This window comes from Periplaneta americana, chromosome 14 (genome assembly GCF_040183065.1).
Source record: "Periplaneta americana isolate PAMFEO1 chromosome 14, P.americana_PAMFEO1_priV1, whole genome shotgun sequence".
NCBI lineage: Eukaryota > Metazoa > Arthropoda > Insecta > Blattodea > Blattidae > Periplaneta > Periplaneta americana.
The window spans coordinates 60,300,492-60,325,873 of record NC_091130.1 but is presented as its reverse complement, the minus strand read 5'-3'; the positions used below and the strand labels follow the sequence as shown (position 1 = coordinate 60,325,873).

Here is a 25,382-nt window from a genome sequence, read left to right as displayed (position 1 = left end):
GCCACGACCTCAATGTGTTATTTGTGCTGCTGTTCTGGGAAATGAAGTTATGAAGCCATTGCGGCTTTTTCGACATCTCAACACACAAGATTATCCAATTTAGTCAACAAACCCACTGAATTCTTCATGCATAAGAGAGATGTAGTTAAAACAGAAAATAAAATTATTTCTCACGTTTTACCCACTGATACTTCACTTCTGACTGTATTCTATTTAATATTATTAAAGATAGTCTAATGTAAAAAACCGTTTGCAGTTTATGTCTGGTAAGTGTTTCGCAGAAATGTTAACATCCATCTGCTAATTCCCCTGCTCAGCTGACCTCACTTCTGTGGTGAGTTACAGTACATAATCACCCTTCTCATTACCTTTTCTTTTTCAAACCAACATCATTAAAATCAATTTAATAATATAATGATCAATGTTATAAATTTTATAAGTTTTTGAAAATTGGTGTACATTGCAACAAAAGGATAAAGGAGTGATTCTTAACAAAGAGTTCCCCCCAGCAAACAGCTGGATAAGAAATCACAAAAGTCTAACCCTCTCGGAATGGATAGACACCTTTAAATGGTAGGCTATGTTGCTCCGGTCCGAGCTGTACCGGGTAGAAGTAGGAATGGTACCCACTATAGGCTCTGTCTCAGCAAGATTGCAACTCTTCCCCATATCCTTGGCTTCTGCCCCTATAGTGAGGCCCTTCGCAACATCCGTCACCATGCTGGCCATTCTATGCTGGTCGAGGCATTGAAGGAAGTAGGGTTTACAGTCCATCAAGAGGTGCAGGGACTAGCCACACAAGGGAGTGTTTGGCGAATTGATATCATTGCCATTAAGAACAACTCTGCATACATTCTCGATCCCACCATCAGATTTGAGAGACATGCAGATCAACAGCATGAGGTGGACAGTGAAAAGAAACGGATCTATGAACCAACAATCCCTTTCTATAAAGATAAATATAACCTGTCCCACATTGGTGTAATAGGTCTGATGGTGGGAGCACGAGGTACCATACCCTCCTTCTTTGCCAACAAATGTAAAAAACTGGGGCTAACACACAGCCATACCCTCCTTCTTTGCCAACAAATGTAAAAACCTGGGGCTAACACACAGCATTGTGAAGGAAATACCATTAGTGCCCTCAAAGGATCGGTTCAGATATTGAGAAATCATTTGTATGGGAGTGATAATGGAAATTTGAAGTTATCTTAACCGATGGCTGTTGATTGGTTTAGATATCAATGCCAAGAAATCCATATTATTATTTTTCTCGCGGTATATCGCATTCAAATTATTCTAACCTATCTGATGATATTTTTTTTCCCCTTTCTTAACTGTAAATAAGCACAAACGCTACTTAGGTGTAAATTTTCTGACATTCTGTATATTCGATTCCCTAACTGTTTCAAATGTATATGATTTCATCTTTTAGGTGTGTTTCCAAATTATGTTAATATGCTTTGTCAAATCTGGCAACCTTTTCATAAGGGAAGCTAAATTTATATGTATTATATACAGGGATAATATGTCAATGAAAATTAGCATAAATTAATGATGTTGACAATTAAATTATTTGTCAACATGTCACACTGTTTTCATAGAGTACTAATACTCTCCAAGTCTGAAGATTACGCCATATTTAATTACTAATCTTATGTTAGTTCAACGTATGAACTTTAAACGAACAGGATAGGTATTTACAAGTAAATTTGTTGACACCAGGCCCTCGTCTTATAGAAAAAGAATTTACCAGGATGCAGTCTCTCAAAGATTGTGAGCCACTGCTTTAGACTATGCATCTACAGGCAGGGTGAATATTTATTATATAAACACATAATCTGCATAATAATAAGATTATTAAAATTCATAAAGGAGAAAGAGTGGACAAATCAATAATTGCACAATACTGCCATTTCAAAGCAAACTGCAGCAGAACTGGATCAAGTCTTCTGAATTGAATACAATGGTACAAAATTTTCAAGTTACTTTTGCTATAATACATTTTATTACTTGATAATTCTTTTACAGAGCAGTTTTTGTTAAAAAAATTATACACAGAAATAAGAATTGATTTGGTTTCACAACTATCAAAAATATGTATATCATTTGGAAACTAAAGCTCTTTGGTAAATTTTATTACTGTATTAAACTTAACAGCCCTGTTAAAAATACTATCAAAAATTAATCTTAGAACATAAAAAAAGCAGTCTATATTAAGAAAACAAACCTAGATATTTAATTACATTTCATTGTAATCAGAATGTTGAGATAAACTGATGAAATAAAATATATTTTCAAACAATCCTACATACACACATTAAAAGATGAAAATCAGATATAACTATACACAAGTCATCACATTCCAAAATAAAATTGTCAATGGAATCCATCCAAATTAAATTAGACCGATAAACAAAGTTCAAACACCGGTAAAAGGATACCACTTAACAACTAAATGATTCAACTGGTAAAAGGATACAACTTACCAACTAAATGATCCAATCACTCTTCCTTAATATGTACTTTATGCAAGATGAGAAAAGTTCAGATTTCAGACAGTTTACAGTAAACCATTTGCAATTTCTGAAGAAATTACACCAGTTTTACAATTTCAAAAGGCTAAACAAAGTAGTTTTCACGTAGTTTTCTTATAAATTCAAATAAATTTAACTTCTCAATACATCAATTTCACAAAATGTAAAGGAAAATTACACACTTAATAATTTTCTTCACTTGTCCTAGCATGTCTCTAACTAAAACACAATTTATTTCCAAAAACTCGTTTAATTGAATTTCATGGTCAAGATACTATAACTTCCAGAATTCATGAATTTTTAAAGATAACTGCATAGTTTCAATAATTTTGACTTCTACGAATACTTGGATGACCTCTAGAGGTATATATTAATCAAACACTAAACATGCATTTTGGAAATAAATAGTATAGAGAGAGGCTCCCACTGAAATTTCTAATAACTCACTCAACAGCAGAAGACATATCAATACATCTAACCTTTTACGAATTCCTCAAATTTTCCCACTATTTGGTCTAAAGATCTCTAGAATTTAAAGAAGTTTGAACTTTTAATAAACATGATCAGTTACTGAAGTCAATATAGACAGTTCTATAGAAACCCAAGCCACTGCACTGGAGGTGAGGAAATGATAGTAAAAGGTTTGGTGGTCTGCATAAAAACTTCGACCAATCAGATTTATAGTTTCCAAGATCACACAGCACAGTGTTGCTAACCATGTGGACAGCATAATCAAGCAATGTCAAACTCTACCACTGGTGGCTTCTGCCTTTGTTTTGCCTTAAGCCAGAGAGACCATGCATTTTGTGTCCTGAACTGTAGTTCAGTACAGTAGAGTCTTGATTATCCGGATAATACAGAGGGTGAGAATGCTATGTGGTTTTTGATTCTGTAATCTTAAAGGGACAAAGGTTGGACCTAGTAATGTAGAAAGACATTACTCACACATACATAATAATAGAGTCATAATACAGTACAGTAATTGACTTTAAAAAACTATATTTTTCAGTACTATATATATGTACACTACTGTAATTTTAAAAAATCAAATAACACGGAAGACCCGATAATCGGGACTCTGCTGTATATCCGTAATTGTTGACATAACAGTACTCAATTCAAGAAATGGCTGCACCTAAATGCATGCACTTGAGCTGCAATGAATCTTATCAGTTATTTAGGCATTTCAATTCACAATGGGAGGATCTATTGTTTAAAGTATGTTTGGCAATCATATTTCAGTGCTTAGTATGCAAACAGTACTCTATTATAATAAAATACGAAAACATGAAACAAAGAAATATTGGGAATTTTATATAATGAACCAAGTTGGCAGAGTGCTTTTTAATTATAATGGGATGTTGGCAATACCGGTAAACATTATATGAAATGTGTTAAGAGCGATTTAGTAGCATCACAATTAAAAATTTTACTGTATATTATATGACAAAAAGTATTTAAGAAAGATGAAACAACATGATTAGTTTATATTCAAACACTTGTCTAATACGGAAATCTGTCACCTAATATACTGCAACTGATACGTATAGTCAGTAGCAGATAAAATGCCCTACCATTGTCTAATATGGAAACACGAAATCTGTCACCTAATATACTGCAACTGATACGTATAGTCAGTAGCAGATAAAATGCCCTACCACTATCACAACTCGAGACTAAAATACTCTTTTAGCACATGTTAGGCCTGGTTCATAATGTTTTTAACATTTAAAACCAATACAATGAAATTAAAGCAGTCATTTAATATGTTTTGTTCAAGATGCATTATAAGTGGTCCCATATATTACTGAAGTAATTGCTGTTCTCTTTAACAATGTAATGAATAGAAAACTATGAATTCATCTTCATCTCTTGAATCTACTGTCGTGTATTACATCTGTCTTGATTTATTTTAAAGTGCACAAAGTACTGTCCTGATTCATTTTAAAATGCACAAAGTGTTTTGTGGTGGCATTTTGAGCTTGACATCACTGACATAATAAAAATAATATCAGTAAAGTAGTTAATATTTACGACAATACAGCACTAAATCAGGCTACATTAGTCATGCACAATGTTTCTATGTATGTAGTGTAAAAATCGCAAAAATTTGTTGAACTATAGTTACTGAGAAAAATATACTAATAATGTTTACAGTAATTAATATTTACTATAAAGAAGAATAAAATTATTAGGTTATGTTTGATTTTGACAAAACAGCATATTATAATAGTAATGTTTCTTAGATGAATTCTAAATTATGCAAATCTTCTCTATAGTATCTTACCAAACATTGCAATTACATATTTCGGGAAACTTTTTACGGGAGATTTTACAATAATGGTTAATTTTCTTCCTCAAATTAAAATATATCATCACTGTTTCTGCAATATGACATGTTTATTGATTTTCCGATTTCTGCTCTATTAAATAACTTAAATAGTGATACAGCAAATAATAAAATCTTCTATATATAATTATATTTCTTTCTTTCGAAAATGTAAGAATTCACAACCTCCTATGTACTACTGCCATAGAATGAATAAATGTGTTTTCCTTCCTACTGAACAATTTTATATTTTGCACATAGGAGTTATTGCAGGAACGACGACGATATACTCATAATAATTATATGAGGGCTTATTATAACATACAAACTTTTATTTTTCCATTATTCATCCTTTTTTCCGTCAAAAATCAACAGAAGAAACTGAACATAGAAGAAACATGTCAAATCTGTTGTACAATAAAACATCAATTATCAATATGATATTTTAGGCTTTCATGATGATTGCATCCAGAAGCACACTTCTGGGTATTCCACTGTATGCTGGAACTTCACACCCCCCTTATGTGAAGTGTAACGTCTTTAATGAATTCCTCTCACAATCAATTCTGTTTGTATATTACATTTAAAAGACTTTTGTGCAACCTGTGAGGACACAGTGAATGCTGCTCTACAGTACTAAGCTTCAAGGAAGAAAGGCTTTACTTCAGTCTAAATTATTATTCCGTCTACATACAGAGTGAGTAAGAATGAGTAAGAAATATGGAACATTGCTTATAACAATTTAACTTTTAGTTTTATTGAAAAATTCAAGAGTTGTTTCCAATAAATGAATAAATTTTGCACATATTCGCAAAACAATAGTTACTCTTTTTGTACAGATATGCGGAAAAAATATTTCTTTCAAATGGCATCCTAATATTTATTTATATTTTTCATTTCTGTGTTCACCAGATCCTATCCTGTACAAAATCATAACATTTTTATTTATTTACATGTTCTTATTGTATGGGTCCAATGAAAACTAGAAAGCTACTTATAAATACTATTTAAATTTTTGCCTTTTATTTGAGTCCACAAGTAAATGTTTGGTCTAAATGTGAAGAACTGGACCAGAAATTGGAGAGTCCATTCCTGAATATAAGACAAAACTGGAGGTAGAAGCAGAGCTAGAAAATCACAAGGAAAGAGCAAGTAAATTCTATAAGATGCATACAAAGGACTGAACGAAGTTTGCACATTTTTAATGGATTATTTTGAAACCTTCATGTTTCATGGAGAGGAGAAACTGTACTTCTTCTCAGATTCATGCCTCGGACAAAATAGAAATCACACAGCTACTAGATTAAGTCTATTCTTAGACACAAACCGATTTAACTACACAGAACACAGTTTTCCTGTAAGAGATCACCCCTCTGTAACTTATGATTGGAACTTTGGGAAAATAAAGAGAAGACTGAAGAAAACAAGATAGAATATACCAGTATATTCCAGAGCAGTTTTAAGGTCTCACCTCAGATGCCAGCAGAAGAAATAACTACAGTGTGACATTAATCATTATCAGTGAAATCACACGTTTATAAACCTGGTGGGATTAGTGGTACAATCAGAATGTAATAGTTGAAGATTTCTTACATAAAAATTTCCATGAACTGAGAAGTAGTCATTTATGATTTCAAAGTTTCATCACTTCTGTTACACATCAATGTTTCCTGAAATTGTTTAAACAAGAGAGATTATTTATGGTGAATCAATGTTCAACTTACAGCTAAGACATTTCCCACGCAGTACCTATGTTGCCACAAGAACATGTTAATGGTGACATTGCCAGTGTTAACTCGAACAAAATTCAGGATCTACGGAACATCAAAGTATATTCCTGATGGTCATAAACCTTTTTCGTTTATGAAAACTGTTCCTCTGTCAACCCCAAGAGAGTAATGCTGATGACTGAGATGCTCAGCAGTTATCCTAGATCTTGGTTTGACTGTTAGAAAAATGCATGTAATCAAAATGAACTAGCAAAATATTATATTAAAAGTGTTTGAAATTATAAGAAAAGTAAGTATAGCTCATGCAAGGAACGATTACCAAAAAGCAATGATGGCGTTGCTGTCTGTTTTGACGTGTGTATGTAGGCATGCAGACGGGAGGTGCGGGCCAATGGAAGTACTGTCTCTTCCAAGAAGATGAACAAATGAGGACATCGCTGTGGGAATAAAGAACGTAGCAACTGAAAAATTCGAGGCTAATTAAATGTGCAACATATGTTTACGAATGAAATAATGATACCGTGCAATACAAGACATGTATTCACATGGAATGGAACAAACTAAAGTCATAATGTAATTATCACAATGCAAGACTGATTCTATCGATGTCATTTCTTTTCCGACTGTACTTTTAAATATCATTCAAGTTATCCCGTGACCTTTCCTGTCACCCGCTCTTCCTTATTGCATTGTTTGATTCGCATTCCTTCTGTCAGTATTCCCTGCTTGCGAGACCTATACCAAAAATGTCAACAGAAGTTATGTAATGCAAGTCTAGTTTTTCAGGTAAAGCTCCCTGTGAAGCTGACTTGAATAATTTCAAGGGGGGGGGGGGAAGAGAAGTTATGTAACTTAATTACTTTATTCATAGTGAGAAATGTGCCACCATGGTAGTCTAGTTAGTGCCTAAAGTGGATTTACAATTCTGTGGACCCAGGTTCGATCCCATTTTCTCCGGAAGCCCTTGTGGCATACCAGTAAATCTCCATCTCATCGGAGGTGTGTAGACCAGCCTCCTATGGTACACCCTAGGCAATGACTGTCGGTAAATTGGTCTACAGACACAACTGGCTTCAATATGGGTGAATGACGAACAGTCAAGTACCTGCCATTATTAAAAAAATAATTTAAAAAGTGGGAAATGTTACATTAGCCATCGTTTCTAAAATTAAATGAAAATAAAATGTGTAAAACTAATACATTTTGAAAATTCCGTATGTCCGTCTAATTGGGCATGTGTTGTACAAAACCGAAATACAAATATGTGAAAAATTTGTTCATTTACTCTAAACAACTATTATACACAGCATTTTTAAATCAAACCAAAAATTAAAACATTATAGGCAATGTTCCATTAGTTTTTAATCACTCTGTATAGAACCTCCCATTATCATGCATGAAAATGAACACAATGTCTGCAACAATTGCAAGTTGATTAATAACTGCATCATCATCGAAATTCATAACGACCAAAGACAAAAGGGATTCTACATTTTTAAGATGATTTAGGCTTCTCATGCCTGCTGACAGCTATAGAAATACAATTCAAATTCACGAACCTATTTTTATACCACACTCAATTTTATATTTAAAATAACAAACAAGGCTAGCAGAAAAGTTCATTTGATTTTCTTAGATCCAGCTAACTGAAGTATATTTGCGTACTGAATCAATCTTCTTAATGTATCCAGCTATTTGCTGACAACATAAAGTGCACTATAGTCTATTCAAGTTTTTGTTTTTCACGAAAAATGAGGGGTATTTTGATCGGTGTTCATTATAGATGTCTATTGCTAGTAGCTAGAGGAGTTGGGGTGTAGTACTGAGATAACAGAAAATATCGTACATACTTTCCATTTTTGTATTTATGCTCGAAATTTACATTAGGAATCATGATCTATCCTTCTTTACAACTTTGCTCTTCCCAGCTATATTCCTGCTGGAAAATGGTTTCAGTAGCAGGTCAGTTATTATACAAAACTCTTCACTTTTCATAATTAGCCCACTACTTCTCACCATGCACTTAACTCACAAATTCACAATTTAGCAGAATGTACACTTTGAAGTTACATAGTGCATGTGGAGTGGGTTTCGCAAGTTTTCATCACAATACAGTCATCTAAATGCCTTAGAATGACGTCATGCACGCACGTGTTTGCTGCTGCAACCCTTTGCAAGAATAAGCATCAAATTTACGCAAGAATTGTACTGACAGGAAAAATATGGCTGTCAAAAAAGAAATCTCGTTTATTAATTTATTCCTCAGCATCACCCTTGCTTGGATATTTCTATATACACTCCTGAAGGTTAAAAGAGAAAGTCACCTGGAGGAAAGGTAATGGCAACAGTCTTTTGGAATGCGGAAAGGCTGATATTGATCAATTTGCTCTTAGATTACTAAACAATAAGTGCAGCATGTAATGGTAGTCTTTTAAAGGGCACATTCAAAAGGTTCAGAACATGAAAGGTAGTCCAAAGACATCATCCTCCTTCATGGCAAAACCTGTCTTCTCTGCACAAAAATCACATAATACCCCTTATATATTGGAACTAGGAATTGCTGCCACATGCTCCATACAGCCCAGATTTATTCCCGATCAAATTTGAACCACCTATCAAGAGAAGCACACACCCTGCACATGTCGAAACTGTACCTGAAATTTTGCTCATGCTTAGATACCTAAGAAATAAAGGTAAGTAAACACTTTTTCGAATTTTCAATCTCCCTTAAAATATTGCGAATAAACGCAATTTTGAAAAATAATGTTTTAAGAATAAAAATGTAATCTTAAGCACTCTATATTTATCCCAGTTATTAATAGCATATCACCCCTGATCACTTGTAACAGATTGATAAGCCTAATGCATTTTCAAGACAACAAAATTGATCAATTCCACTATGCTGCCATCTAGCGACTAAGAAAGAAGTCATGGAATTGTAGCTTGCAACTTACTTCCATCTAGCGGCTGTTATCCAAAAATACTTTTTCGACAGTGGAGGCTCTGGTGGTTGATTTCTTTTTATATTGCTATTTCATAACATGGGAATGACCAATCTGATATACATGTATCAGGGATACCACGTTCCCTCTTCCTCTTAGATAAAGCTATCCTTGCTGTCAGAACTTCGCCATTAAAATATAATGCAAAGGGTTAACTTATGAATACAACACTCCTGAGCTGTAACATCAAACTAACAAAGAAACATTTAAACACGAGAATAATTGTTAGAATAAGTGCCTAATATACAAATTAGTGAGAGCAAAGCTATTCTTTGTGGAAGACTGACTTATAATTTTAAATTACAGATCAAATAAGACATTAAAGGATTTCAAAAATACGTATGAGGAAAAATATAAAAAATAAGTCTGCATAAAATGGTTATGAGTAAACACTTTTTGACATATCCTATAACATACAGGCACAAGTCGACATAAGATTGATAAATTACTTCTAAACAATTCTTATTTGGGCACAGAAAACATTTTCAACTTCAGTAGTGCAAAAGATTACTTTGAATGTAAGAAGCCAGCCAATATGTCTGATCTTCAGTTTACCAAACAGGCCATACCAACTGCACACATAGATATTATTCTTATATCTTGCAGTAGTGAAGACAAAAGACAAACAAATTGTAAATGCACCAGAATGGTTTTTGGTCTATGGACGCCAGCACATGACTGTACACATTTTGCAATCTCTCAAATGGAAACACTGCACTTACGAGGTGGCCAAAAAATTGTGTAGTAGTAAAAAATCAAGGACATAAATTCAGATTTAATATTACAATTACCTTCCAAATAAAATTTAACATACAGGTAGAAAACTGATGATTGGAAGTAGGAAGACAGTATGTGAAAATTACAAAGTGGGATTATATATCCCTATAATCAAATCCTAGTAATTAGAGATAAGACATGAATTTTAAACTAGCAGTTGTAAAATTAAACCACAACTACGAGTATAAATAATTAATGTCACGAAAAAAAGCAAATATGTAAGAATATAAAACACAGCGAATTTAATGCAAACAACTAACCATATTGAAATATCTATAACTTGATAGGCCTTTCACTTGAAATATTTCTTACAATTATTAAAATTATTAATTTTTAAGGTAATAAATATTTTGTGATTGTGTGATCTACGCTGAAATTATAAGTAATCAGAAAGTAATTGAATGTAAAGACAAAAAAAAAAAAAAAAAAAAAATTACAAAATGAATTTACAGTACCGGTACACAGGTTCATTCTAAGTCTACAGTACTAATATGTTACAACTTTTATGGCAATAATTTCAACAAAGTGTACATTTTAATAATAGTTATTTCTATTTTGTAACACTGATATTTCTTTTCTGCAGTTTCAATAATAATATAAAATAGTTGTATGATTTTCAGACAGCAACTTATCGAAGTGTAAGTACAGAATGAATTCTGTTACATCACATTAAATTATATATTTCACAAATCACATTATATTATGTTTCACGAATATTTTCGACTTGTACAAAAGTCATCTTCAGGTGACACAATAAAGCAAACAAAACAAATTGAACACAGGTGATAGATAGCAGTACAATGAGTGAACACATATACACATTACAAATCATGCATGCTAATTTAAAAAAAAGCTTTAGTGTGGCTGTAAGTCAGAGTATCATACATTGTAATTAATCCCCATTTCAGTTTGGTTGATAGGCTTGCCCCTCTACTCACACTCTTTACCATCCGTGAAGGGGAAGATGCTACTGCCTATCTTACTAACGTTCGACTAATTGACTTTGAACTTAGTGAAAATCCTTATTATTGAAAATAATATCTATATTTCGAAAATCTATAATAAGCTTTTGTATTTCAATTTATTGTTATTTATATCAATTGGCACATTAAAGAGCTACTGACAGCAGAAGATAAATGTTTTCTTCACCGCTAGTTGCTACACTGGGACAATCTGCACTGTGTCGCTCCCCCCTGACTTCACAGTACAAATTAACATTCCTTAATTTAATTAACTATTAGTTGAAAATATTGAAAGAACGACACTAAAATATACTCAAACAAGTAATTGTCAAACATCTGTGTCACTGTATTTTATATCCATTTATGTACTTTATTTAATATTTTATTTTCTTGTGTGTACAGCTTGGGGGGTGCAGGTATAAGAGGTAACAGCTACCGGTCTGTTACAGACGGACTCGGGGACAGTAGAAGGGGAAAGAAATACCTTAGCATCCTCTCAACTTGTATGAAATGTCGTTTAGTTATAATAATCAGGTAAAAATAACAATCAAGTAAAAAGGGTATACTTAGATTAATATCATGTTGTGTGACACATAACAAATTGTGTGCCAATGTTTAAAGATAAACATTAAAAATTAAGTTCAAAAATATAAAAAATATATATAAAAAAAAAAAATGTTATATTTTTAAAACTTAATTTTTATCTTTAAACATTGGCACATAATTTGTTATGTGTCACACAACATATTAATCTAAATGTAGCCTTTTTATCGTTTGTTATTTTTACCTGATTATTGTAACTAATTGCAATGTATGATGGTCTGACTTACGGCCACATTAAAGCTTTTTTAAAATGAATATGCATGTTCTGTAATGCGTATATGTATTCACTCATTGTACTGCTATCACCTGTGTTCAATTTGTTTTGTTTGCTTTATTGTATCACCTGAAGATGACTTTTGTACAAGTCGAAAATATTCGTGAAACATAATATAATGTGATTTGTGAAATATATAATTTAATGTGATGTAACAGAATTCATACTGTAGTTACACTCTGATAAGTTGCTGACTGAAAATTATACAACTATTTTATATTATAAGTTAATTCCAACTTATCTGAATCTCAACATAACCTTCAAAAGTTTCAATAATGTTTGGAAGTTGTGACGCCTCTATGTCAGATCAAAGACCTTTGTAAACATGTTTGCCTTTTAAAAGTAAGCCCTATTTAAGAATATTAAATTCTATGAGAACATTATTTCATGCAATTATTAATAGAAATTGTCTGGGGGGGGGGGGGGGGGGAACAGCAAAAATAAATGAATGTTTCTCAGATTTCTGATATGAAGAAACACTAGTAATACTTGTGAACTTTTACTCTTTCTTTACTAACTTAACAATGGACTTGTAACAAAAAACGTAATTTTATGGCTACCCTCTTCAGAAAAAAAAAAAAGTCTTAAAATCTACGTTTGATAACGGTTTGGAACATTAACAGAAATGTTTAATTTTTTTTTATTAAATATAATTGCAATAGGTTGCGTTATTTTATATTCATAATGCTGACCAGCAAAAAGACAAAATACTGAACTAAGTTATAATAAATCAAGGTATGCTTAAATATGAGTTCACAAACATTGCAAATTCATTTGAAAGGGTTCTTTTTCACGGACATTTGAATCTAATCTCTACAACCATTAATAATTCAACTTTGGTAAACAATTTAACATACAATCTTACTTCATATCTTTGGATCCGTTTATAATTTTAACTTTTGTACTACTGAATGTTCTACTATGTGGCAAAACCAAATCAATGGAGAAATTTCATTGGTATATGCATTTTGACTGGCCGAAAATTATGGACGAAATAAATCACGTTCAGAAAACAGCAATATAGAATTGTAATGTAGCTTACAAAAATAATTGACCAACTACTCAATTTAATCAAAAGTGGTGAAAATTATTAATCATAATTCTAAATATACATCATTTCAGCCATGTGAGACATCTTTTTGGGGATATGAACAAAGACATCAAAATAACTAGCTAATTCATCGATCGTGACGTCATCACAAGAGATTGTTGCGGTCAGTCTTGCCTGATGAGAACATGACTGACCACTTGAGCTACCGCCATTGTTGTGGGAGTTCCTGGTCGCCATACGCTTCTTCGCCACACAGTTGACACACGTGTTTCCTTCTGCAGACTTCTCAGCTTTTATCTCTCCTCTAAACACCATTTGTTTAGATCTAGAATTTGCACGCATGTTCTGAAAGCTAGCTGTACAGAAACTCTGGCTTCTAACCACTGCAGAGCATTTTGATGGTATAGAACGAAGAGACTTGAAATCTTGATTACAAATTACATTATGGCCAAATGCTTGAAATTTAGAATCGGCTGCAATATCACTTGATCTAGCATCCACATCAACTGCAGATTTCTTATCTAAGGATGGTTTCGAGATAGGAATCATTCTAACACTGATGTCACGAAGAGGTAACAAGCTCTGAATAGACTTATTTGTGAGTTTTAAGATTGGTTCCTTTAAAATATTATTGCTTTTATCTTCTTTTCTTACAGCACCACACATAACACTCAACTTGCTTTTTCGTATCAGGCTCCTCTTGAAGGTAACTGTAGGTCGCACGTGAAGTATCTGTTTACAACTAGACCAGCCATCACAGGGACGATTGTGGCGTGAAGCGGATGGAGTGGTCGAATTCTGCATGTTACAACTGCATGATGTACTTGCACATTCCTCACCAAAGAAACTAAGCTTTCCAAATGTTTCATCAATGGGATTGAACTTCTTGAAAGCACCACTGCTTTCTCTGCTGAATGGGTTTACATTCCTCAAGTTATTATCAGCTGCCTCCCTGTAATCAAATACGATTACAGTAGTGTGTAAGAAAGTTCATTTAAACAGAAATTCTGTAAAGTTAAATAGGAAACAATATACATAACTGGCTTACATTTAAGAGGGTACATAGGTATACATTTACAGCATAAAAATGATGCAAGAATGATAATTTTTGTATCTTAATATCATGAAGTAAATTTGATATTGTCGCTGTGCCTCCAAAATTCGCTGTGTGTTTTTAAAAAGATTTTGTAGGAGAAAGAAAAAAGCATAGTCACTTTTAATTTCCTTGATTTTCAAAGCTACTTTCGGTATAATTTCAATCATTACAAGACACAGCAACAATATAATATGCATAAATTATGTTTGTTCCTTTTTTATCTGCAACATGTATTCATATTTGAGTGAAAGTTACTATTTATATATTTGTATCTTTTTCTTTTTTTTTTTTTTTTACTGCACATAATACCTTGAAAATAGTTAATCTCTCATAACTCTACAGTTTTTTAATACTTCTTAATAACTAATTTTTTAATAGTTAATTGCACACAATTTTTTTCTTTTTAACTAATGATGCTATGAGCATCTCTCTTACAATATCCACAGAAACAAGTATATGCAAGATGGAGGGAGATACCTTAAAAATTAGCAAGTTATTATGGATTGACCTCAGGGGCTTACATTTGTAAGTTTGTGGGTTGGCGAGAACAAGGACCCGAGCTGAATCTGATACTGCTTCCACTTACATCAGATTCCTTATTTTCAATCTTTTCTGTTTGATCTTTCTTGATCAACTCTTGATTTTTTCGACATCAAAGATATGAGGGACCTGCAGACTTACTAAAGGCTTTACCAATAACCAAAAATATATTTAAAAATAGGCTTAAGGACTTTACTAATAGACGGTAGTATATTATACACACTATTTAAAGGGTGTAATTGATATTTTGTTGTGTGAAGTGTGTTGTGTAAGTAAAGTTTTATAGTTTATAGTGGCAGTGCAAAGTATTTGAACAGTGAAATGTTTTTGAAGTGTTAGAGAAGTCAGGATAGAATCAGTGAAATGTGTTGTAGTTCCAGTGGAGTGAGTGAGTTGACAGCGAAATGAGTGTAGTGCTGAAAGGTACTTGTGCAGGTATGAACATATCATACTCGTGGGTTTTAGTTCGAACTTAGGGTTAAGATACAAATTAGATTTACTTTAAATGTTATTTTAAGTGATTATGCTTAATTTAATTTAGGATGCTCATTATTATTATTATTATTATTATCATTATTATGAATTTATTATTAATTGAATTTTTATTAGTTGTTTATTATTACTTGTCATTATTGAGTGTAATTAGTTACCAGTGCCACTGGATATGTATCCATTTGTAGTGTGAATAAATACATACATATGTACATTAGAGTGTTCGAGGTCTTTGGTTGTCTTTCCTTTTCTTTTCTAAATACTGAGTGATGTAACCGCCAATTGCTGTTCATTTAAACGGTTATGTTTATGCCCATAATATGAAACTTCTTTATCATAAAAAGTCTGGAGGTAAAATAGTTCTCTGTTCGGATCTCTAGTTAGGGACTGGAAGAATCCTTAATATATTGCAATGGAATGCAGATGGCCTAAGCCAGACAAAGAAAACAGAATTGTCGAAAATATAATATGATAAGAAAGGGTCCGTTTATGCTTATCTATATAGTAACAAAATAACTAAAAGTTATTTGTACACATTTTAATTAAAATATGAACGTTTTCGACTCAATTGAGTCATCTTCAGATATACATGCCAAATGAATACATTAATGAAGCTGTTGGAGTGTAGGTGTACATGTGTATAAGCAAATGCAATATGAACCACCACAAAACAAGGTGCATGCATGCATCATGAGTTAATATAAGTTTAAAACATATCGATAAAATAACAATATTATACATGTGTAGGCTATTATACAAGTTAAAATGTTAAAATATACAAATTGTAATATACTATCGTGAGCACGTTTTTTACCAATCATCTGTTCTTGGTAAACTTTCTTAAAAGTGTGAGAATAATATTTTCAAGCAGTGACAGTGAAGAAGAATTCATACATAGGTGGAGGATAACATTTAGGTCAAGAATAAATAGAGATTTTCAAGAGTTCCAGTTTAAAGAAAGATTTTGCTTGTCAAAAATTAAATTTGAGATATTGAGTGATATTAATAAAAGGAAGTTACTCAGAAATCTGAGCATCGTTGCTGTTTGATATTAATAATAAGATCTTGTTCATGTTACTCACCGAGGTCGTGCTCATTTGCCTCGGTCACAGAGCAAATGCCCATGTTTTGATATAAATAAAACAGAAGTCATGCTCATTGTTACGAGCAAATGATTACGCTCATTAGCAGACTCGAGTTTATAAACGTGATGGCAGCATTTATGAATGTGATTTCTGATCGAAGAAGAAAGATTTATAAAATACATAGGAACTCTGATGTACATAGTTACAAAGATTTGTACAGATTTGAACGGGAAAATGTGCAGTGGCTTATGGAACTTTTCTTACCTGAATCAAACGAAACAAGAATTGGAGCACTAAACAATGCAGAAAAAATGAGAATATTTCTAAGATACGTAGGAGACCCTGGTTTTCAAGTTAGTGTAGCAGATGTTGGGGTTTGACAAGGAACTGTGTCTTTAACATTCTGGGAATTTGTCTGTGCAATTAAGGAAAAAGTAGACAATTGGACACAATTCCCAACAACCACTGCTGCTCTTGAGGCAGCTAAAATTCAATGGTCAAACAAGTATACATTCCCTGATGCTACAGGGGCAGTGGACTGTACTCACGTGATAATAAAAAAACAGACTATACATGGGGATGAATATATAAACATAAAAGGAGTCCCCAGTATTAATGTGCAGGTTACGTGCAATGGATATGAGAGATTCGCCAGTGTTAACGTCAGGTGGCCTGATTCCCATATGTGGAAAAAATTCTGGTGCGTGATGTATGACATTCTGGGAAGTTGTCTGTGCAATTAAGGAAAAAAGTAGACAACTGGATACGAAATAGCGGTAGGAAGTGCGGAAGGATGTAAATAAAGCAAAAACAAAAGATGAATGAATACAGAGCAAATGCTCATGTCACTCATCTTTTGCTCTGTGATTTGAGGATGTTTTTAATATCAAACTAGTAACACTATGCTCATGCTGATCAGGTCTTACTCACAAGGAGTTTTTCAGTTTTATTAATATCAGTCATTGCTTGCTATTGCAAAGCCTTATTTACGTCCTACAACACGATTTTACTTATAACCAAGAAAAGACTATTTTAATAGTACTGGTAATCAAACACTGTATTTAAAAAATAATAAAAAAAACTAGTAATAATATTCATTTGAAAAATATTATGTAAATATATACCATTGCGCTCTTACTAAAGTTCGACGAAATTGTCGTTTGTGTATATTTATAATTGGTATCAGTAGTACCGGACCAATTGATTGAGTACATGTGTGGAAATGGTTCCATTTGACTTTACTTCCTTCGTCAAATTGGAAGAAAACTTTCTAAATATTATATTGTTCTCTTCCTTTATCAAGAAACATGACACAAAGACCGTTTCACGACATTTTTACAACAATGGAACACAAATGTTGAATATTTTGTGTGCATCTTAGACTACAATTGTCTTTCTTCTTTCTTAATTAAATAAATGCAAAATTAAATAATACTTAATATGCTGATCATGACAAATTAGTAAAACTGTGCTATGCAACACAAATTACTAAGAGTTGTCATTTATCATCCCTATATTAGTAAACTGTCACTTGTCACTAGTATATTTTATGCAACAGGCCCCTGATGGTAATAAGATAATGTTGTCCATATACATTAGAATTTCAAGAAGCACAGGAAACTCCATTTGGGGTATTTAGACTGGCACCAATCTGCAGAATTATGTGCCCCATTTGTTTTTGTGTAAGATTCAAAGTTAGGACGTAAGTTTCTATCCTAATTTTATATGTTACTGATTCCCTCTATAATGTATTGTGATTCTTGGACGACATTTTCCTTATGTCGAATGAACTAAAATGTAAATCCATTCCTCACTGTATGAAAATTATATACACATCACTGAATGCACAAAATGAATAAAGGACAATGAAATTTACCCATAGTAAAAACTAAATGCTTAAAAAAATCGGCATTACCTTTGAGAATCTATTTCCAACTTCTCAAGACTAGCAGGAAGGAAATTATCTTCTGCCATCTTAAAACTAGGTAAGTATCATCTGAAATAAAATAATGTATAAAATGAAACCTTCCTGTTTACAGAGCACAAATATAGACATGAAACAATACATTCTTTATTAATAAATAATTGAGGCTTACCATACACACTCAATTTACTGGAATTAATAAACTTTACAAGGATCATGTTCTTCTTAAACTGAAATGAAATTCTTCCAAAAAGCTAAAAATATGCACAATTATAACGAGAATAAAAATGAAGACATGTCAAAAGGCTTGCAATATTTTCTATTTATGAAAAATTTGAATAATAGATACTATATTGCTGGAAATACCACATTAGAAGAACAAGAAAAAAAGATAATCGCTACACAAATTTTAAAATATCAACCTCAATGTAAATGAGAGAACGTTGTCCACATAAAAGTATGGTAAGTTAAATCTAGATAACGTTAGTTTACTCCGAATATTTTCAGACTTCTTTGAGATAAAAAAGGCTGGAGCGACATATGTGAACGAGATGAGAAAAGGCCTTTTTTTTTTTTTTTAATGTCAAGAATACTGCCATTTTTAAAACACACTCGTTGGAAGAAAATTGCGTATTTCTACGTTCTTACACAGGTGACAAATATTTAAACATATAAAATACCCGTCACATTTATGCTAATACATCAGTAGACATCCGATATGACTATCTTACTTATAGGATTTGAAGTTTTAGGAATTTGAAAAATGGTTTATCAGAATCAATGAACATTAAGCACGAACTCTTGAATTTTATAACATCTTTTTTTTTGTCATTGTTTCTTATATCATTTTCCTTAATGATTTATTTAGATTTAGGTATTTCTCCAGGAAAACTACACCAAAGAAGGCACAATTTTCTTTTGTTTCATTGATTTCTGTGAGATGTAGCTATATAGTAATAAATAAGTGGTTTTAGTTTGCAGCAGGAAATACTTTCAATATAAAAATCGTTTGATACTTAGAATTTTACTGCACTGTTATATCCCCCTCACATTACCAGCATATCATCCAAGAGGTCTAGGACGAATTACTAGGGACATGGTCAGTTTTCCTAGTATTGTGTCCTGAACTTCTCGAGTATTATATCTGTAACAAGTAGGGGTGGGGGGGGGAGCACTACAATAGTGCACTAGATATAAGGTATCAAACGATTTTTATGTTAAAAGTATTTGTGCTTGCAAACTAAGACCACATGTTTATCACTATGTACAGTCTATGTTCTGTCGCACAGATACTTTATAAGTCCCAGAAAGAAGACAGTGTGCATCATCAGAGGACGAGCGATTTGGTTCACAAGAGGAGGACTAGTTGAGGTAATAAATTAGTTTTGTTTCATTCTGCCTCCTTTCTGGGATTTGTAAAGTATCTGTGCGACAAAACTTTTTTCTAAGATTGTACATTGCACAGAACCCAGTAAAGAAAAAGAAAACTGGGCCTTTTTTATGTAATTTTCTTGGAGAAACACCAGTTTTAAATTTTTAAAACCCAACCGTGGGTTCCATTTTAGACACGCTAATACTATGAAAACAGAATACTGGTATGTGGTTAAAGGGGAGCCTAAATTAAGTAGATGGGAAAGAAGGTAACCTTGTTCCGAAGTTATTGCTATTTTTGTCCACCTAGAAATTAATTTTGTTCAACAAACACCACAAATTTCATTCTAAAGTTATAGGTATATTAAAATTCGAACTATGGAAATCATAATAAAAATATCCATTAACTTAAGTGTTTCATAAACTTTGGTATAATAGTGTAAGCACACAAAAGGAAACCAAACTTTAATCGCCTATGACCTCATTTTCAATGCCTAAACATCCGATGTTTAGTAACTGATACTCAGTAACCAAAGTAATGCAGCAGTTAAAAATGTAATGGCAAGTATTTTTTTCTATTGTATTTTCCTTTACCTCGGTAATATATACACTGGCTCCAAAAATTATTAGCACACCCCATTTCTTCTATAATACTGGACTCAATTTAAGACAATTGAAAATGAAATTTATATATAGGCCTATATGGGCAAAGATAAGATAGTTAAACTATTTTACTTATGAAATTATTCAATGATATGATAAACTACAGTGTTAGATTCGTCAAAAAATTAATGGCACAGTGGCACTCTCATACTTTTCTGTCATTTAAACTGCATTCAAAACAAGATCGTGTTCCTGTACCTTCACTAAGGATTGTTTACCAGACTGCATTCAAAGTCATGTTCCTGTACCTTCACTAAGGAATGTTTACCAGACTGCATTCAAACAAGATCATGTTCCTGTACCTTCACTAAGAATTGTTTACCAGACTGCATTCAAACAAGATCATGTTCCTGTACCTTCACTAAGGATTGTTTACCAGATAGCATTCAAACAAAGTCATGTTCCTGTACCTTCACTAAGAATTATTTACCAGATAGTATTCAAAACAAGGTCATGTTCCTGTAGCTTCTCTAAGGATTGTTTACCAGATAGTATTCAAAACAAGGTCATGTTCCTGTAGCTTCACTAAGGATTGTTTACCAGATAGTATTCAAAACAAGGTCATGTTCCTGTACCTTCTCTAAGGATTGTTTACCAGTAAGTCGTAAGTATGGTGTGATAGTGCTCATTAGTGTCAAGATGGGACTGAAGAAAGGTGAACATTCATCCTCTGTTCGAGATAAAAATTGTTTTGCTACATTCACAAGGAAAATGTTAGAGAGAAATAAGTAGATTACTTCCTATTAGCTTCTCTATTGTAAGATCTATAACACATAAACACAGAGAACAAGGATCTGCACGAAACAAGCATAGATATGGTCGCTCAAGAAAAGTCACATATTGAGAGAAAAGAACCATCACATGTTTAACTCAAAAGGAACCTATAAAAAGTGCTGTCTCTTTAGCTGCTGACATCTCAATAACATCTAACAAGATGGTACCGTAAGTGCTCAGACAGTACAGAATGTCTTGAATAGTGCTGGTATTTGTGGCAGACCTCCCAGAAAAGAAACACTATATTTCCGAGGTAAACAGGAAGACAGGTTTTGGGTTTGCCAAGGAATATTGTAAAAAATCATTGGAATTCTAAGACACTATCATATCCTCAGACGAGTCGAAGTTCAACTTCTTCGGTTCTGACGCATGGAAGGAAGTGTGGCGAAAACCTAACACAGCATTACGACAACATATAATTGCAACAATAAAACATGGAGGTGGGCATTTTTTATGGTTTGGGGTACATGGCATGCTTGGGAATTGGAAATCTGGCCTTTATTGATGCAAAAATTGATAGTACAAATACATTGATATGTTGCGGGATAACTTGCCCAACAATGTGCATAAGCTCAGCCTGGATGGGAGTTTCCCTTTTCAACAAGATAACGACCCCAAACACACTGCTATAAAAACAAGAGAGGGGCTACTATATAATTCCTCCAGAAGACTTCTTACTCCACCACAGAGCCCAGATTTGAATCCCATATATCATTTGGGATCGTCTTGGAAGACAAAAGACCAAAGTCCGTCCATCTAATAAAGAAGACCTTAAGACGGTTCTCTTGGGTGTATGGTCTCAAATTTCCCCTAAGTGACGAGAAATTTGGCTCATTCAATGTCAAGACGTCTGAAAGCTGTCATCCGTGCTAATGGCTTGCATATAGGATATTGAAAAATACATTACAGAGACCTATTATATTTATTAGTATAATATGCCAATATCTTTTTCGGAATCAGAAAATGGATTTTCTTCTGTATATAATTATTTTGTGTTACTGTTGTAATGATTTCAATGAAACATTTTTAGTTTTACATTATATTGAGAAATAAACATATTATTTTCTTAAACTTGTCCTATATAAGCTTACAGATTTTATAGGGAAAAAATTGAGTGTGCCAATACTTTTTGGATCCAGTGTACACTACATGAGAAAGGCCATTTATAAGTTACAATGTCTTATAATAGTAACAAGATACGCGACAGTTAAACTTCTTAACGTTTATAGAATGCAACATTTTTTAATTTTTTAGAATACAACTTTCCAAAATGTACAGACTATGGTAAGGCAGTAGCTTATTGGGAAGAAAAGCTCTATCTTTGAGTTTAATAACTCTCCAAGTTATAATCTAGGCTAAATTTGTAAAACTAACAATAAATAAGCTACCGGTACTATTTTCTTTGAAAAAGAAAAACCAAGGGATTTTTAAATTTCACCAAATTGCATAAGTAAAAGTAACACAGCTAATTAATTGCATATATTATGTGAAATACTAAAATAGTGTGATGAAATACTAGGCCTATATTAGCAAATCAAAATTGTTTAACTCATCTTGATAAAAACTAAACAAGATACCAGTTTATTGCCTACTTGAAATATATTGACATCTTGGTACATAAGAAAAGGAAGATATTAATGTTACAAGTCGAAATAGAATATCTCCTGCTACTTACGCTTACAAGGTTAACTGGCACCTAACCTACATTAACAAATCAGTGAACAAGTTTAGCTTATGTCATTTAGGCACTGAAAAAGAATTAGACATGATTCAGCACCATAACCATAAAACATATATAAATTTAACTTGATATCAATATAACATAAATAGACAAAAGTAATCCCATTCTTACATTATTTTCGACTGACATCTGTATCTGCTGAATGAAATGTCCGAGTCAAACATTTTTGCGTCAATGATATAGGAAGTCCTTGTATATCTACGCAGTTAACTATTAGTGAAAGTTTAACTTCGTAAAATGCGTGGCAACAAATCGGATGCTCTCAAACATAAAATCACATTCCATGTCTCTCAACGTAACTGATTTTAGACACACTTATAACATTTTTCACCGAAGTAAATAAAAGCTTCACATCTACAATGTGTTCCACACGCGGGAAAAATATCAATAAGTCTTTCTCTTATATTGAACAACTTCAATACAAACCTGCATTCAGAATTAGTAGACACTTGCAGTTTATTATTATTGACAGCACTACTCATAGTCCACACACGAGAGTTCATTAATCTTCAGCTGCAAACGATGACTAAGCGCAGTAACTACTGCCATTTTTATTTCTTTCTGCTTCTAGATTGTTTTGGTATTTTGTTACTATCGATATGGAGTATCGATATACGTATTTTCCCGCCATTAACCATGTAAACTTTTGACCATAGTATATTATTTGTTTATTTCATAATATTGTTGAAATGCATGACTGGTATCATAGTATCTATAATATCTCGCATGTTTTTATGAGCTGAAATGAAATTGACTACCAGTAACAAATTTATTATTTACCTTCCAGCGTCACACAACAGATCACTGCGGCACAAGCGATCCTCTGGAATGATTACGAAATGTATCAAATTAGCCAATGACAGCAACAGGCCATCCCAAGCCGGGACACTTGAATGCCTGTTTCATAAATACAGTAGTCTCTCGTTAATCCGAACAAAATTATTTTAAGAAAAATCAAATTTATTATAATAGTACAAAGTAGCGAAAAGAAAAAAAGTATAAATTCACTCAATTTCTTTCACTTAAAAAATTATGAAAATAACTCATTCGAGGGTACGTACTTGCAACAATTATTGTTTTCTGTGGTTAAACGAGCGTTGAGCGAATTCCGCCGATTTTGGAATAGACACCGACGCACTTAGGTTAGGTTAGGTTAGGTTAGTTTAGGCTTTTATTATCCCGTCAACAACTATCAACAATATACCTCTACTAGAAACATCAACAACCAAATTTCTTGGTTTGCATATTAATAATACAATAAATTGGAAAAATCATATCAAAGAAATAACCCCCAAACTTAGCTCAGCATGCTTCGCAATTAGGTCGTTACAACAATTTCTAAACAGCAGTATCTTAAAGACAATATATTTTGCCTATTTTCATTCCATTATGTCCTACGGAATAATATTTTGGGGAAATTCTGTAGATAGTAAAAATATATTCTTATTACAAAAAAGAGCCATTAGAATAATAGTTGGAGCAAAGGCTAGAGAATCATGTAGATTATTTTTTAAAAAAATTAGAGATTCTAACCTTAACAAATCAATAAATATACTCTACAATAAATTTCCTCTTATGTAGTAAAGAAAAATTTCCAACTAACTCAGCCATACATAGTATAAATACCCGCAGAAGGAATGATTTTCATACGCCATCATCAAATTTATCATGCTTTCAAAGGGGAGTACGTTACATGGCGATAAAAATGTTCAATAGTCTTCCTGAAGACATTAAGAATCGTAGCCAAAACCCTGCATTATTTAAGGTAAAACTAAAAAATTACTTAATATTTCACACTTTCTATTCTGTAGATGAATTCTTGGAACGTAACTAGTCTTTATAAATAATTAGGAACATTAAATCCAGACGTTTGAGATGGGCAGGGAATGTAGCACATATGGGCGAATCCAGAAATGCATATAGAGTGTTAGTTGGGAGACCGGAGGGAAAAAGACCTTTAGGGAGGATAATATTAAAATGGATTTGAGGGAGGTGGGATATGATGACAGAGACTGGATTAATCTTGCACAGGATAGGGACCGATGGTGGGCTTATGTGAGGGCGGCAATGAACCTTCGGGTTCCTTAAAAGCCATTTGTAAGTAAGTAAGTAAGATGAATTCTTGACATTTCACAGTACTGTGTAAATATTATAATACTATTAAATGGTAAACATATTACATTGTATAAAATATTATTGTTATTAAGGTATTAATTCTGTACTGTACATATTTCATATTTGCATTTTATATGTATTGCATTTTATTGTTAAACATAAGAATTGGACATGGTCTTTATTCTATGCTATAATGCAAATGTAAGAATATTATGGAACGGATCTATTTATCTGTCTGTCTGTCTGTCTGTCTGTCTGTCTGTCTGTCTGTCTGTCTGTCTGTCTGTCTGTCTGTCTGTCTGTCTGTCTGTCTGTC

At 32.8% G+C, this 25,382-nt stretch overlaps 1 protein-coding gene across 3 annotated transcripts; it reads right to left on the bottom strand.

Annotated features, from left to right (window-relative positions):
- Positions 1–2,511: 2,511 nt before the first annotated feature.
- On the bottom strand, positions 2,512–23,532 carry LOC138713348 (uncharacterized). Of its 3 annotated transcripts, XR_011335849.1 has the most exons (4): positions 23,378–23,532; positions 18,394–18,474; positions 4,145–14,217; positions 2,512–4,060 (listed from the first exon to the last, which is right to left on the bottom strand). XR_011335849.1 is itself a non-coding variant. In XM_069845377.1 (3 exons), the coding sequence occupies exons 2-3, from the start codon at positions 18,450–18,452 to the stop codon at positions 13,317–13,319; spliced, it is 960 nt and encodes a 319-aa protein (XP_069701478.1). In that variant the 5' UTR covers positions 18,453–18,474; positions 23,378–23,532; the 3' UTR covers positions 2,512–13,316. The 3 variants fall into 3 exon arrangements, 2 of the variants coding, with proteins under 2 accessions (XP_069701478.1, XP_069701479.1); XM_069845377.1 differs by having other exon boundaries at positions 2,512–14,217; XM_069845378.1 differs by lacking the exon at positions 23,378–23,532 and adding an exon at positions 23,063–23,321 and having other exon boundaries at positions 2,512–14,217.
- Positions 23,533–25,382: the final 1,850 nt, after the last annotated feature.